The sequence below is a fragment of the Hipposideros armiger genome, unplaced genomic scaffold (assembly GCF_001890085.2).
Source record: "Hipposideros armiger isolate ML-2016 unplaced genomic scaffold, ASM189008v1 scaffold_201, whole genome shotgun sequence".
In the NCBI taxonomy this organism is placed as follows: domain Eukaryota; kingdom Metazoa; phylum Chordata; class Mammalia; order Chiroptera; family Hipposideridae; genus Hipposideros; species Hipposideros armiger.
In genome coordinates this window covers 1,572,132-1,589,623 of record NW_017731551.1, presented here as the reverse complement: position 1 = coordinate 1,589,623, position 17,492 = coordinate 1,572,132, and the positions used below count along the sequence as shown (strand labels likewise).

Sequence of the window (17,492 nt, the reverse complement as noted above, 5' to 3'; positions counted from 1 at the left end):
ACAAAATATACTGCTATAAATATAAGTTGATCTATGTGAGGCACAGAGTCACCACAAACCAACAATGGGAATCCGCAGTTTTGCAGAGGAAGCTTTGGGAGATGTTTACCATAGTTTGCCTGCAGTTGGGACAAAACTGAACAAGTTTGGCGCTTTGGAAAGTGAAAGCTGCTGGTGAACTCTATTCTCTATCAGAAGTAACTGAAATTAATGAAGCTCTTGCAGAAAATCCAGGATTTGTCCAATCTTGTTATGAAGATGCTTAGCTGATCAAGATGACACTGAGTAACCCCTCAGAACAAGATGAACTCATAAGTGAAGACGCATATGAGAAATACATCAAATCTATTGAGGACTGAAAATGGAGCGCCCCACCCCCCAATAAAGGAGTATGAAACAACTTAACCTAGCATTGTCGTTTTAAATTAGTAGTGGTTAGAAGATTTAAAATAGTTTCTTTTTCCATTGGTATTGCTACAAGTTGCTACTTGCTGCAATGCTACTGGAAGAAAATACCCCTTAACTTTCTGATGATTTCAGATAAACACAATATGTATCCTTTTCACAACATCCTATGGTTTTTAGGCTAGGCTACAGTTACGATATTCAGAATTCTTGAAATTTTACCACAATCCTGTGGTAAAAGCTAGTTATAAATATTATGTAATTTAAGGATAGCATTGTTCTCTTAAACCTTATATAATGTTGTTAACTTGCTTGCATCCATCTCTGGGTCAAAATATTTAACGATCTTTCCACTGGAAATAACTGGTAGTGGAGAAAAGTTTTTGCTACTTGTACAGTGTCAGATGATGAATGATATGATCTTAATTTTGCAACATGCTGTGTTTGCTGGTGTTATTTTGATACAGTGAAGCAACTGCCTTACAGGAAAACAGTTTAATAATGAAACATTCAACTTCTTCATTTTAAATAAAAAGGACAGTACAGGCATAGAAAGAGACACATAGATCAATGGAACAGACTAGAAAGGCCAGAAATAAACCCACTCCTATATGGTTAATTACGACAAACGAGACAATAATATACAATGGGATAAAGACACTCTCTTCAATAAATGGTGCTGGGAAAACTGGACCACTCTCTTACACCATATACAATAAACTCAAAATGGATTAAAGACTTAAATATAAGACCTGAAACATAAAACTCCTAGAAGAAAACACAGGCAGTAAACTTCTGATGTCACTCTTAGTAATGTTTTTTGGGATGCATATCTCCTTGGGCAAGGGAAGCAAAAGAAAAAATAAACACATGGGACAACGTCAAACTAAAAAGTTTTTGCACAGCAACGGAAACCAACAAAACTAAAAGACGACTACTGAATGGGAGAAGATCTCACCAATGATATATCTGATAAGGAGCTGATATCCAACATATATATGGAACTCATACAACTTAACACCAAAAAAACAATCCAAATAAAAAAATGGGCAGAGGACCTGAACAAACATTTCTCCAGAGGACACGACAATGTCCCTAATCATCAAACATATGCAAATTCAAACCACAATGAGATAACACTTCACACCTGTGAGAATGGCTATCAATTAATCAACAAACACCAAGTGTTGGTGAGGATGTGGAGAAAAGGGCGCCCTTGTACACTGCTGGTGGGATTGCAAATTGGTGCAGCCACTATGGAAAACAGTATGGAGGTTCCTCAAAAATTAAGAATAAAACTACCATATGACCCAGCAATTCCATTTCTGGGTATTTCTCCAAAGAAATCCAAAACATTGATTTGAAAAAGATATAAGCATCCCTATGTTCACTGCAGCATATTTACAACAGCCAAGATATGGAAGCAACCTAAGAGTCCATTGATAGACGACTGGATAAAGAAATGTTACATATATACAATGGCATATTACTCAGCCGTAAAGAAAGAATGAAATCTTCCCATTCATGACAACATGGATGGACCTAAAGGGCATTACGCTGAGTGAAATAAGTCAGACAGAGAAAGACAAAGTACCATATGATTTCACTGATATGTGGAATCTAAAAAAAACAAAATAAATGAACAAACAGAACAAAAGGGTTGCCAGATAGGAAGGGGGTTGGGCAAAAAAGATGAAGGGATTAAGAAATACAAATTGCCATGTATAGAAACGGTCACAAGGATGTAAAGTACAGCACAGGGAATACAATCCACAATATCGTTAACAACTGTGGTGTCATGGGTACTAGACTTATCAGGGGATCACTTCATAGGTATGCCAATGTTTAATCACTGTTGTACACCCGAAACTAATATAATCTTGTATGTCAAATGCAATTGAAAACAAAAACAAGGAAAATCCCAAAGTTGACATTAGCAGCAATTTATAATTAAAACCAGAGTCCACCAATGACAAACCTGATGATTAAGCACCTTCCCAAATTTCAGGAACTCTCAATGGCTGTGGGGGTGTCCAGGCTTAAGGAACTTTATGATGTTGTTCAGCAGTGTCTGGCACCCCGGCTTCTTAGAAGACACTATGTCCACAGCGAACTCTGTTAATGCAAGTTTAATTGCATACTAAATTTGAGAAATCCTTGATAAATGCATGGGTATTGTTTACCTTACTAGTATTAGTAGAAATGAAAGTCAACAAATTTCAAGTCACTTACCTTTAAGAACTTTTCTGAATTGGTTTCAGAGCCTATGAAAAGATGACAACACTGGTTGAGGTACTGAAAACAGTAAAAATATAACTAGAACCTCTGTAGAAGCATATTGTTTTATGTAATAGGATAGAGGTTGAATTTTTCTGAATCTACAGAGTCATGTTACATCTAAAAGGGAATTTGATTTCTGTAACTCTCTTTAAAGCACAGTCTATAATGGCAAAAAAATCCTTCTGTAAAATGAATTCCAAAACCTTTATTTTAGACTTTCTGCATGTTCAGCTTTCTTAGCTTATACCCTCGTTAGTAAATCCCAAACACGATCAGGCTCGAGGACCAGCAGCGTCGTCCAAGTGTCACACCTGGTGGCCCACTGGGCTTGTGGCTCCTGCCTTACTGCCATTCCTCCTCTTTCCTTTTGGGGAAATGCCACTTCTCAGGTCAGTACATTCTCATTCCAAGTGTCAAAAGGATATTTTATCCTCTCCCCCAAACGGTCAAAGCTGGGCCTCCATCATCTGCCATGGAAAGCGCCCCTGGGTTACAGGCATTAGAGAACATGGGCAAAGAGTTCACATTCACAAGTATCCTGGTACATGGCAGAGAACTCTGTGAACCCTAGGAGTGATATAGTAGACCCAACAAGCTTCGGGGACACTTGGCAGGCCTGGCAAGCCCAAGGACAGAAAGTAACCACAAAGGACAATCTGATCGTAAGTTCCTAACTGGGCAGGTTAAGTCACGTTCCCAGGCCCCCAGCTTCTTTAGCAAAGGTGCATCTTGACCCTCAGTGAGCCCGTCCACTGTTCTCACGATCTAGGATCACGTGCTTTTGACATGTCAGAGTCATTTCCTTTTCCAGGCCCCTCGAAGGCACAGCTGCTGGCACCAGAGCACAAGACCATGAAATTCTTGTTATCATGTTCCCTGCACACCATCTCTATGTGCTGTAAAGGTTATTAACACTCCTATACCCACCAATGTAAAGGAAGCATGTATATTTCCATTTTCCTTTTTATCCAATCTTAGGGATTTCCCCATTTTGCTTTCTCCCGCCTCCTTAATCTACTACCCATGGATTTGATGCGCCTCCTTGTGTTTTCTCGTTTGACTCTAAATGTATATAAAATAAGCTGCAAAACTGCCCTTCTCCAGAGCATTTTCTCAATGTGTTGAGATCATTTGGGCCATGTTTTCAAATCTTGACTCAAATTCTTATAAAGCTTTCTACAGGTTTGGACATTCTTTCGTAGACAACTTCAAATTAGACTTTCTTCCATACTGTATTTGAAAATGTGGGAAAGACAGAATTTTGCTGTTTAAACTTGTAACTTGTAAGAAAGGGTTGTTTTTAGAACTCAAATTAGGACTTCATTATTCTGTTTAAAAACTCATTTAAGAATCAGATACAAGGCTGTTCCCAACCCCATCAAAGTAAGATCTATTAAATATCCAATAGAGAGTTTTTAAAATAGTTGTAATTTCTGATAATCAAAACTTTCCAACCTTTAAAGTGAAATTAACATAGGTAAACTTGCAAAGTGACTTGTAAACGTCCCCACTTTTTGTATAATGCCCTTCTCCCCCAACAAGTTTCAGACAAGTGATTTTTTTTACAGCATCTTGGGGCAGGAATAGGGGTTTGGACACAGAATCAGCAAATGCAGATAGTTATCATTCCCTTCCTTCCTGTATGCCAAATTAATTTTTGCTTATTTTTTAAGGCTGGTGAAATTCATGTGTTAGAATTTTTAAAATGTATCAATTTTATAGAGGAACACACAAAGATAGTAATGAAGGGGAGACTCAAACTAGTTAAAATTCTACTGAATGACATACAGTGATTTTTCCATTAAAAATTCCTTGTGGTAAAACAGTCACAATAAAAATGCATTGAAGCTAATTTTTATTAAAATCAAAGCACCAGTTGGCCCCCTAAAATTAAACAAAGACTACTGTCTCAGATGTCCTTCACAATAAGCAAAACCTTCACGGAGAAAGAAATCTGTGATCTGATTGGCTAGCATTATTTTCACTCGGGAACATGAGCCACCGGCATGTGAATTATAACTTAGTAAATTCACACCCAAAATGAAGGGGCTAATAAAATGTGTTTGTAAAAAGACAACTATTAATTTACATGACGTTATAAAATACTTTCGAGAAATATGTACATGGTTATTTAAAACGAGGGGCTCTATTTCAATAAGAAAGCAGATGGCTGAAACTCATGGTACATCCATGACTTTAATGGCTAATCAGATCACTTGGATTTCTCTCTTTCATAACAAATACAGATAACAGAAAATGAGTACATCTTCTATTGAAAGCTAAAAACTTTTTGTTCACATGAAGCAACTTGTTTTGGGGATTCACATTATTTGTGGATCGGACCTCATTGTCTAACTAGGCTCTTCATGGAACCCACATTTAAAAGTTTAAGCACTGCGACATCATAGGACTTTGAAATGTAAATTCATAAATAGATCAATGGGCTGTATGTATACTCACCTTTTTTACTGTGGAGTGAACCTCTCTGAAAGCATTCCTATGTTACTGTGTGGGAGTAAAATATGGAGCCTATTCTTTAGCTTGGAAAAGAAAGTAAAATTATGAAGGGAAGAGGAAGAGGACATTTTCCTTTTAGCACCTTCCAATTTCCTACCCCTCCATTCAGAAAAGATAAGCAGGGCCTGCTAATAATTCAAAGGACAAAAGGGCTGCATTGCCAGCTGCTCATGTACAAATGTATTTTGAATTTAATATGGTATATCTCAGTCCATTTATACTTCTGCCTTAGATACATAAGTCACTGACTGTGTACTTGGGTTTCCCTATTGCCAGAAAGATCAGATGCCTGGCACCTGGGAAAGCATTCAATGAGTTGGACTGAGTTAATCGTAGCTCCCACATGGTCTGCTCCTTCGTAAGCCCTGGCTAAAGGTGTGATAGTGTGATCATTTTCAGTACTGGGGTTCTTGCAGCTATGACACTGGGCTCTTGATCAGAGACAAACACTGGTGTTTTAAGTATAGGTCAAGTTTGCTTAAATGGCTCTGAAATTTTGGGAGGCTGCTCTCTAAACGAGATGGGATAGTTAGGGTCATCTTATAGCTTACGTCTATTAGAATTTAAGGACTACTTTGCTGGGATCCACCTGAGCACATAAGGAGCTTGTTAGTAAGGTCACAGGACTTGAATCTCAAAGATGGTCCTGATGGCTATTGGAGAGAAAAACACTTTTAATATAATTTATATTATGATTACAGGCAAGATGGTTCTCAACTGCCTTTCATTTAGCAAAAAATGGTAAAAGCAAAACAAATACAGTTTTAAAAGATTAATATGGCACTGACTATAACCAAGTTTTGGGTATATTAGACATTCTGGCTCAGATGCACTTAAAAAATTCTATTTTTTCTCTCTTTAGCGTCACTTCCCTTTGTGATCCTCCTCAAAATTTATCCGTGTTGATCTGTTTTAACTCAGGAGACAAACTGTGGAAGAACAAACTGTCAAAAGAACAGTATTCTAAGATACCAACAATAAACTTATTAGTAAAAGTCCCACAGCTGCTGTGCTATAAATGCTGAAGCAAAAAAAGAAAATTAAATGGTATATGCAGTCTTTGGAGAAAGTCAAATGCATGTTCAAAATAACACAACAATTACCCTGAACACAGATTTGGAAAAATGATTAAGACTTTAAACTGTTAATACATAATTGACATATTATGGGCAAAACTTCAATTTATTTGAAAAGTAAAAAGCTATTGCTAATAAGTTGTTTTCTCATATTTTATCTTTGGCAATATCTGAAAACCCAATGAATTCCCCACAGAATATTTTCAAATTGTCCAGTTTAAGAAGTAATGCCATATGGATAAAAGTCCTCTAGGTTTCGTTCATGGGAGATGATACCATCCACAGAATCAAATTCTGTTAAGTCAGCTATATTTTTACCCTCTCATCCTAAAGAGAAAAATTTCCTTAGCTAATTAATGTTTTATAAACAAAGGTTTACGTTGGCAAAGTAAAAAGTTCAGATGGCAATATCTTGTCAAATGTTAGATTAGCAAATGGCACAGCAATTGTCTTCTATCTTAATCTGGTCTCCTTCTTTGACACTGAACAATAAGGAATAAATGAATGTCAGTTAAATTAGCTAGGTCTGGCCCATTAAGAATATGCTTGTCCTCAGAAGATAGGTCTTTTGTATCTCTTTAAGAATGAAATTCAAAATTAAGTCAGATGAAAGATTCAATTTGAGGTTCTAACTCCTAAAAATAGGAAATAGATGCTTCAGAAAAAAATTAAATTTTTACTATAATTCCCTCCAGCTGCCTGCTACCAAATTTCACAATACATTTTCATTCCAAACTATAAAGACAGATGAAAACCAGAAAAACTAGTCCCTTTCAGGGGAACTTACATTTAATGCCCAATTGGGTATATTGTAAGAATCCTCACATCAAATACGGCACACACTGCTGTATTTCATATTTTGGGTAGTTCCACTAAAAGCCATACTGCAAACAATGAGTCTTGTTATAAAAGGATCACCTGCACAGTTGAAACAAACAACAAAACCACATATAGATATACAGCAAAACCAAACATGTTCACTTACTTCCTCAGTGGAAGAAGTTAAAGAAATGGATGAAAAAATTGCCTTGAAAATCTGCTTTACCAAACACCTCTATAGACAAGAAAGAAACAAAAATAAAAATCAAACATTTGTTTTCCTGCTTTTTCTTTAATACAGTTTCCATCTTACATGTTATACTATTAGGTGTCTTCATAACAGGATCTAACCTACTTTTTCATTGCACGAGTCGGCATCCTAGAACTCTTATTATTACCATCCAAGTTCATGGAGTACCGCTCTTAAGGACAGTACGCCTAACTCATGGTGGGGCCATAATGAATGGGTAGTGGTATTTTCTAAAAATGGATTAACGCACATATCCAAACCACATTAAATTTTCAACTCAGAGTTCATACTAAGTCTATTTCCTTTCTATAGTAGCTATCACTCCAGATTATAGTTTTGAAATCCAGGAAGTGGGAATAATGTCTTTTTGTTTTGTTGTTGATGCTTCTTTGTATTTTCCTTTCTTTCTCCTTCCTTCCTCTCTCCATTCATTCCTTTCTCTTTTTTTTCTTTCTTTTTCGAAGGTTAAAAGAAATGGGTTATTAAGAAAATCAAAGTCTAGTAAACATCAAAAACTTACAGATCAGAGTGGTCACAAACTCTTCTTTGTAATGATGTTAAATTACTCACAAAATGTTTATTTTTTTTGAAAACAAAAAAAATCTAAAAACCAGCACACACCAACAGTGCTGCTTATTTAAGCAACTGGCGTTCCTCTGTGTTTTTGAGGCGTTTCTTCCGGGGCTGTACAAAGTCATCATCTGAGTCATCACTAAATTTATTATCTTCTGATTCATTCCTGAATTCTAGTTTAGGAAACCTTTTTTCTGGATAAAGGTTCTTTAGAAGTTCTTCAAAATAGCTTTCAAGTTTTATACCAGCATTGGCTACTTCTGAATCAGGCTGTTGGATAAAAAGAAAAATATTAATTAAAAAACAAATACCAACACTTGAGACAGTCAATAAAAGTAGTAAATTTCTCACATTTTTGTTGCCTTTTGAGATTATTATGAATACCCATGGATCATTTTGGGAAAATGTTTATGCAATGTCATTGATATAAAGTAAATAGTCTTGGGCAAAATATAATAGAGGTCAGAAAAAAGTTAAATAAAAGGGTTTGACTCATCTGGATTATTCTATAAGGCGGTGGTAGTGGTAGGACTGGATTACCAAAGAAAGATAAAAAGATGACATAATCACAGATTTATGTAACAGGTGCTTTTAGAATTAAATGTGGAACTCTGAAATGAGTATCCGATACATAGAACACACCATGAAGGAAAGGCTGTTAAGTCTGACAGATGTTTCGATAAATTGTCAGATGACAAAATTTGAGAAAATTTTAAAATTAGAGTTATTTAGACCACATCTGTAATATTTCAAAGTCAATATCAAAAAGAAATAAAGGTGGGAATGACAAAAAATGCTTCTTGGTTAGATAAAAATATTTTCTAAATTCTTTTCATGTTGTCAGCTATAATTTGCATTTTCACTCACTATATAATAAACCTTTGAATATAACTGTGGATTAAGTCATTCCTTGATAGACTAAAACTTTTGGAAATTTATGCTAGCATAAATAGATATCTGAATCTCCTTATTTGTTGAAAAGGTGTTTGGTTTAACATTACTTTCAATATTGCTATTGGCTCCCCCTCCCCCCAACATACCTCATTGAATTCAGCACAGTTTTGAAAGATCAATCTAAAATCAGCTACAAAATCTTCAGGTTTTGTATACAGGAAATAGTCTTCTTGTAGTCTTTTCTTGATAGTCGACAAGTCCATTGGATTTTTAATTATTTTGTAATAATCAGGCACCTTTCAAAATAAATGAGACACTATTATACAAATAACTAAATTCTACCTGGTTCTAAATAAATTCCCCATTTCCATGTATTGAAAAATGTTCTGTCACTATTTTCAAAATTTTTCACCCATTTTTAAAAAAAAATATTTTTCAATTATTTGACATACAATATTATATTAGTTTCAGATGTACAGCATAGTGATCAGACATTTATATAACTTCTGAGGTGATTACCCAAATAAATCTAATACCCATGTGATACATAGTTAGTATAATATTACTGACTATATTCCTTATGCTACACTTTACATCCCCATGACTATTTTGTAACTCCCAATTTGTACTTCTTAATTAATCCCCTCCCCTTTTCACTACCTCCTCCAACCCCTCCCAACTGGCAATTCTCAAAATGTTCTCTGTATCTATGAATTTATTTCTGCTTTGTTCATTTGACTATTTCGTGCCAATCCCTTCTGGCCTGTAAAGTTTCTGTAGAGAAACCAGCTGACAGTCTCATGGGAGCTCCCTTGTAGGTAACCGCTTTTCACTTGCTGCTTTTAAGAACTGCAAGGGCTGGTGCAGCCACAACATTGGCTCCAATGGGGGAAATATCCACCAATTATTTTTAATGAAAAAAACTTACATCTTCCCTCTTAAACCTCTATTCTCCTTCATTATTAAACAAAAAGAAATTACTAGAAAAAGTATTACTCCTAGTTGGATCTGACATATTTTTCTTGCATGTGTTAGAGCAAATGGGCTTTGAATCTGGGTTTAAACCCCAGCTCTGCTACTCAGTACAGCATGTTCGTGGGTAAGTTACTTAATTTAACCTCACTGAACCTTAGTTTCTTCATATATCAAATAGGGATAATTGTACCAGTCCTCACAGGATTTTGTAAAGACTAAATGAGATGATATATCTCATTTAGAAAGAAAAAGGGGGGCTATTTTGCTACTGCTGTTGTTATTAATACCAAATGTAACTAAGCCAAGATCATAAAAAGCACTGAGTTCTAGGTTAAATTTTTAAGTGGATCAAGTTTTTATTGGTAATGGAAAGCTTTTTTTCCTTTGACATTTTTGTCTTGCCTCTTTTGGATACAAAAGGTCCTTCCCCTGAAAATATTTCCTTTTGCTATCTTACCTTTTCAAAACCTGATCTCGAGAGAAGTTCATTGTTTCTCACCTGAATATATTTACTAAGCTCGTTTTCTGTTTTACCCTTGCATTAAATTTTAATTTATCAAACTAGAATAAATCGATTAAGTTTTTAAAGGAATTTTGGACATCAGAGAATAAACTAAATACTACTTCCAGCACTCTAAAATTATGCCTTCAAGTCATACCAGACTTTCAATATGAACCTTTTTGAAGTCAATGGTTAACACACACACACACTCCGACCTTCCTCTATTATTACTTCAAGTCTGGACCTATAAATCAAAATATGTACAGAGAATTTTGAGGGTCTCTATTTCAAATGGAAAGATTTCCCCAACAGTTTAGGATATATTCCTAAACCTCCTTGAGATAGACAACTGATAAAAAAGACATCCCAGAGAATAATAGATAAAAATCTATGACATGAGAAGAATATATGAAAAATAAATAGAAGTTTTGGGCCAATTGTTAACATCAAAATGTATTTAAAATCAAAGCATTCAGAACGTACAAATCAGCTTTAAGATTGGATTATATATAAGAAATTATTTAAAAATGGTACAGAAACTTGATTCTCATAAATCAAGTTTCAGAAAAATCATCCCACTGTATAAAAATGCATAAAATGACATTAATACTTACAGTTAGAGGAACTGGGTCTTGAAAAGCCAGGCTCATTTCATGGCAGTAAAGAAATAAAAGTAGGCGTTCACACTTCTAAGCAAAAAAAATAATAATAATGGTGAGGTCACAGCTTAGTTTTAATAACAATGTCACGGGTCTCAAAGTACCAGAATAAAAAATAAAACCAGATGAATACTGAACTGTATTGTTTGACAGTTTGGGGTTTATGTTATAGATGAGAGCAGTCTTTGTAATTGTAGGAACAAAAGCATTATCGCTAGAAACCCAGCTGAAGCTCTTTAAAAATAAATTTCCACTCATCTCTCCAATTTTTGTATTGAGTTAATAGTCAATAAAGGAAGAGCATATGTACATGAAGAGAGCTAAAGGTGGAGCCCTCTCCATGGTGTGTCCAGTCCCAACGCCCTCTCTCTGCTGCAGATCGTTGTATCATGCACTTGACCAAGTTTCTGCTTACGGTGTAACCCCCAGAGAACAGGTAGCAGTGGTAGTGTGTTTGGGCCCCCCTTGCATGACAACTTTCATGCTGATTGTTCTATTTAATAACTAAGCAAAGGAGCTTCTTTGGTAATACAGAAGTCTTGATTTAGTAAGTTTAAATGTTAATTAGTTAAACATGTTCATTGGCTTTGAGGTATAACCTCCTACCACTGGGTGAAAAAACTGGAATTATTTCCTGGAAAATAGAAAAACCCATCTCTCTGGTGCCAATTCTCAAATTCTGAGGAAGAAAACCTATCTGTAACAGAAATAAAACAAAACAGAAATTTACTAAAGGTATACTGAATTGAAGAGTCCAGACCACATAAAGGATGAGCATTTTACCTTGTTCAAGTGCAATATTTTCAACTTCTGGAAAATGTATATATAGTACTGTGATTTTTTTAACTAAGAAAAGTTATAGTCTGCCTTTAAATATATTGTTTAAGACTCCTATAGTTTTATGGAAAAAAATGCTCAAGGAAAAAGAAGTCGGTATAAAATTTAACTGAATATACACTTCTTTGACCAAAGGAACACCTGCATTACAATACTGTACCTAACCAAAACCCAAAAAAAGCTGTTTATCAGTCTAGGCTGGAAACGCTCAAAAACTTACCCTTTTATCTATTGGTGTTAGTTTAACAAGGCCTTCAGTTTTCCTTTTTTCTGAGTTGTTACTGGAAGCATCGCAATCATACTCAACTTCTGGTTTGGATAAATCTCGGCAGAAAGTGCAAATCCACTCTCCACTGTTGGACGATAAAGTATTTGAGTTCCCAATGCATTAATTATTTCTCTCTTCACCATACCCCTTTCCCACCTCCTCCATGCCATCCGTGTGATACAGACTTGTTTATTTGTCATGAATTTTAATCACTGAGGATTTACTGTAGATCTATGTACCATGCTGAGAGAGCCTATAGAACTATAATTCCAAGGCCTAAGTGGTGTAAAATACATATACAAAATAAACACTTACATAATCATATATATTAATCTATGGCTGATGTGAGGCACAACTGGCATTTCCCACCAAATGTTAAGAAACAGAAACGCTCTTGGAACTGTTCTTGCAACTTTAAGTTTGAAATTAAATTTTAGACAGTGTAGCCGCCTTTTTGGAACTAAGACATTAACTCAATGTTTCATTATCATTATCATTTCTACAAGACTGTTGGAGAATTTACTTGCGATATTTTTAAATGCTACAGTTCAAGGCCTGGCAAATAAGATGCAATAAATCGTGGTAGTTGTACATCAGGACCATTGTTCTTCATGGCAACCTCTTGTAATAATTTAATGGAGTTGGTTGTTTTTCTTTCCATAATGGACTAGGTTTTTGAGAGAAGCACAAGGAATGGGGAGGCAGGGTATGGGGCATCCTACGTTGAAGGTTTTGAAGTATGGATTTGTGCCAAGTGGACTTGAAGTTTTTATAAAGATTTTATGTTACAATGATCCTCAAAAGTTTACTGCTGTTATTTATAGTGAAAAAATATGGGAAAGGGGAAGAGAATACCATCTTACCTTGGAAAATTGGCCAATGTGGGCACGTGACAAGAAAGATGGAATACTTTGGGACATTTCTCACAGCACAGGAGTTCCCCTCCATTCTGACAAACAGCACACCAGTCCTCATTGGGGTCATCCTCTTTCCTTGGCTCTCCAACATGAAGCGGTGACTTCTGGGAGGCATCCGGCCACTCAGGCTTTCCATTAGAGGAACTTTCCTGGTGAAGTCCAGGTTGATCTCCTGTACTGTCAGGGGCATCTGATCTTGGCACGGACTCTTCAGAAGCAGAGCTCTGACTGCTATTTAAGAGCAGGGAGGTGAGGATGCTTCTCGGATAGTTGGTCTGCAATGGAAAGAGGTAAGAGGATATGTATTTCTTAAAACTGGCATTCTACACTTTTATTACAGCTACTTCAATTTTGGACCGAAGACTGCTCTCTTATGAGCACCTGGTTACTTCAAAGGAGTCTGAATATGCAAGAGAATAGAATATTTACTGATAACGGTATTAGAGTCTCTGCTGGTAAAGAAGACATGGACCTCTACTGAAAAATACCATCAAAATCGATTATCAGTAGTAAGGGGATATGGGTAACAGCAGAAATCTTTGAATCTGCTGATGGCTACAGAAATGGGAAAATAGGTGGGTGGCATACAAGTCAACCATATGAACTATAAGTACATTTTTATTGGAGCTGTTAATTCAAATGATACCTAGACATAATACATGCCTAGTGTAGATTTTTTATCATTCATAGGAAGGTATACTGCTTTAATTCTTAGAAGTAATTTCACCCCTCCAGGAGCCATTAATAACTTTAAGATGAATCTAAATTTTATGTTGGCGCCTAGTTTGGTGAAAATTTCAAATCACTAACAAAATCTTTTATCTCCTTTAAACATTTTTTAAAATTTCAAAGTATTAACCATCGACTTTGTTAAAAGCATGGGTATATAATCTCACGCCTTGGAGGCAATTATTTTCAATTTAGCTTTTTCTTCTGTTATTTCTCTATTTCTAAAAAATATGCTGTGCTACAATTTCTCAGATTTTCATATTTTAAACACATTTTCGGTTTTAAACATACACATATTCCCTACTAAGTTCGATTTTTTCTGCCTGACTCTCCACTCCTTCCTTACACTTACACACACACACACACACACACACACACACACTCACTCACTCACTCACTCACGCCATTCTCTTAAATATCGTGGTATTGAGCCTTGGTTTTTTGGGGGTTTTTTTAAAGTTGGTAGGCAGCAGTATAACACTGCTATACTGCTTGAATAGCATGAAAATCAATTTTTGTTTAAATGAATATTCAGGTTATTTTCCTGATTATATCTAGTTTTTAAATCTGTATTCAGGTGTTTGTTTATATCACTTAAACTATCTAAATATTGTTCACTGCATAACCACAGAATGCACTATGACTAAATGTCCTTTTTCATCTTTGATTTACTGTGAGTCAATAATTACATATGTACATGCATTTTATTTATTTACTTATTTCATTTGCTTATTTTTCTAGCTACCTATCTCTAAGTCATTCTCACAACCACCAACACGGTTATAAAATGCTTCTCGATGCTGGTGGAACATTTTCTCCCCTCCCATACACCCCTATGCAGACTTCTACCCTCCTGCTGCAGGGTGTGTGCTGGACGGGCTGCTGTACTGGGGACTACACTTTCCTTTGCTTCTCTTCTGTGTGCGATCCCATTTCTAGGATCTTATGTCTTCCTCTTTCTGGGTTTCCTCCATTTCTAATGAATGATATTTTCATATATCTTCCTGAGAATGAGTACATGGAAATCAAATTTTCTGAAACCTTGCATACAAGTATATGTCTAAAAGTGTTTAATTTTTATGCATGATTGATAATTTTTTTCACTTTAAATTCTGGTACCTGTTAAGCCCTTTCGATTCAGATGCTCATACCCTTCAGTTACTCCTTATATTATTTCTTTGGCAATTACCTTCCTTGTGTTTTATTCCATTCTTTCTGTTTTATTCCATTCCCAACCTCCTCATTTGAGCCTCTGATTTTCCTCTTCTGTTTTCCATCCATCTTTTTGTTTTAATTTACTGAGTTTTCCTCAAATTTTTCAGCCTTTAAGTTGACTATTTCCCTGCTTTAAAATATAACTTTTTTTTTTACCTCCTATGAGATATTTAAGAATTTCTCTCACCCAATCCTCCAAATAGAAAATAGTATTCAGTCATTGATATAATTACATTTTGAGGCCTAGATTCCTCATCTGACTCTTGTTTCACTATAACAACGGGAAAATCATAATTTTCAGGGGGTCCACTGTTTTCTTGTTTTATTCGGATTGGCTCCAACATGACCACTGGGACTTTGTGTGTAGAATCAGCTCCTGCCGGTTTGCTGGAAGAGCCAGAGCTATAAGTGTAAGAAAGAAAGAGGAAGAAAAAAATCTAAGAATGCGACCTTAAGTATCACAAAACGAAGTATCAAATAGCTTTCTGAATAATGCCATTCACAGCAATGGTAACTATGTACATCAGCAATAAATGATACAGAAGTTAAATGCAACTCCTGTATACAAAAGTTCCACTTACGTATAAAAAATGTTCTATATATTAATCTGTTATATTATACATCTGGAAAGATATTTAAATAAATTGAAATAAGACCTGAATTAAAAGAAAACTGACTTCGATATTCTGAGGCTCTAAAATTGGGTAGCCAGAGTTACTATTTTAGAACTAGCATCTTTTTTTAGGCTTTCCCATTTCCTTCTCTAGTCAGTGACGGAACTCTAGGCTCACATTAACTATTTATTGTTACAAAGTGTGAAGACAGTTAACTAGGGACATAATTTATTGATGTTCTGCTATTTAAAAATGTAGTGGGACAAAAGCCTTTTACCCAGAGCCACTATGTTCTAATGGGATTAAACTCAAATTTTTCCGTTCAGAAAATATGCCTTCCACATGATTATAAAAAGTAAGAATTGGGGGCTGGCCGAGTGGCGCGATGGTTAAGAGCTGGCTTGGGATGCCAGAGGGCCCCGGTTCGGATCCCACATATGAGGGCCAGTGACACTGCCCTCCACAACTAAGATGCTGAACAACAGCTCAACCTGGAGCTGGGCTGCCGTGAGTCGCCAGCGACGGCATAGGCTGCAGCCCCTGAGGCAGTGGGTTGCCATGGGCTATCGTATGTAGCCAGCAGCCAGCGTGAGCGGCCAGCAGCCGCAGTGAGTGGCTGTCCAGAAGCCGGCGACTGATCTGCCTCGCCCGGGAAGAGCGCAATGATGGTGCCAACTTGGGCCAGTGAAGCAACGTCCTCCACAACTAGACTGAAGAACAAAACGACAGCAACTTGTCTGTTCCCCTTCCCCCAGTTCCCCAGCACTGTTCCCATCCCCCCAATTCCCCAATAAAAAATCTTTAAAAAAGGTAAGAATTGGGTTGAATAGCTAGGAGAAATTTACAAGCCTAATGAGTTGAGGTGCAAAACAGCAAGTTAAAATAGACTTTCAACACATGTAATTTATTTTAAAGCAGAATCAATCTTTGGTCATTAAAAAAGTCAGAGAACACTGAAGTTAGTAGAACTTTTCCCTAAGTTTGTAATTGTGTGTGTGCCTATATAGTACAGTGTGTTAGGCCTGCTTCACTTTTACTTTTTTTCTTGCTATCAAGCTAAAGTCAAGCATATTTTCCTATTTTCAACATATACACAAATTATTTTGTATCTTTAAATATAACATTGTAATTTACTTAACTCACTAATTAACATAATAATGTATAATAACTATTAACATTTTAGTTTAAAAATCAAAAATAAAGTTGTTCAAAATGTATTGAGTACCAAAGCATGTTGTGCACTGGGGCAAGAGAAATACAATTAGAGATTTTCTATCTACAGTCAGTTTACCTTCCGCGGCTCCCAACGCTGGAGGCACTAGGTGAACGTATTGGCGGGTGTACACTAGTCATAGTAACAGGGCCTGAAGAGGAAATCATACACATTCATAAAATGAATTAATCATTATGTATTTAATTCCTATTGAATGTGCTCACGTATCACTACACTGAAGCTGGGACCACATAATGAAATCATATAAAACAGCAACTAGAGTTGCTGAACAACTAGCGCAGGCCAAGTCCCCTCAGACTAGCAGGGCTGTTCAATCTCAGGGCTATTGACGTTTCGGGCCAGATAATTCTTTGCTATGGGTGCTGTCATATGCATTATAGGATGTTTGGCAGCATCCCTGGCCTCTACCAGTTATTAGGTGTCAGTAGCATCTCGCCATGCTTCCCACCCAGGGGCATGACAATCAAAAATGTCTTCAAACACTGCTTAATGTCCCCTGTGTAAGAATAACCAGGGTAGGATCTCAACGAGGACACTAGTACCACAGAAAGCTACAGAAGACAACACAAAGTGGTAGGGGCTGATATAAAAGCAGTCCTCGGGCCGGCGGAGTGGCACGATGGTTAAGAACTCGCTTGGGAAGCCAGAGGGCCCCAGTTCGGATCCCACATATGAGGGCCAGTGACACTGCCCTCTACATCTAAGATGCTGAACAACAGCTCAACCTG

The 17,492-nt window shown here is 36.4% G+C and overlaps 1 protein-coding gene across 2 annotated transcripts in view; it reads right to left on the bottom strand.

Annotated features, from left to right (window-relative positions):
- Positions 1 to 4,523: 4,523 nt before the first annotated feature.
- Positions 4,524 to 17,492, bottom strand: part of TRIM24 (tripartite motif containing 24) — a 95,259-nt gene continuing 82,290 nt past the window's right edge. For both annotated transcript variants that reach the window (XM_019653289.1, XM_019653287.1), the window contains exons 13-19: positions 16,822 to 16,894; positions 15,150 to 15,318; positions 12,919 to 13,247; positions 12,008 to 12,140; positions 10,906 to 10,980; positions 8,961 to 9,110; positions 4,524 to 8,190 (exon numbers count right to left, since the gene is read on the bottom strand). In XM_019653289.1, coding sequence (XP_019508834.1) covers positions 7,981 to 8,190; positions 8,961 to 9,110; positions 10,906 to 10,980; positions 12,008 to 12,140; positions 12,919 to 13,247; positions 15,150 to 15,318; positions 16,822 to 16,894 — 1,139 coding nt within the window. In that variant the 3' untranslated portion in view covers positions 4,524 to 7,980. The remainder of the gene's footprint in view (positions 8,191 to 8,960; positions 9,111 to 10,905; positions 10,981 to 12,007; positions 12,141 to 12,918; positions 13,248 to 15,149; positions 15,319 to 16,821; positions 16,895 to 17,492) is intronic.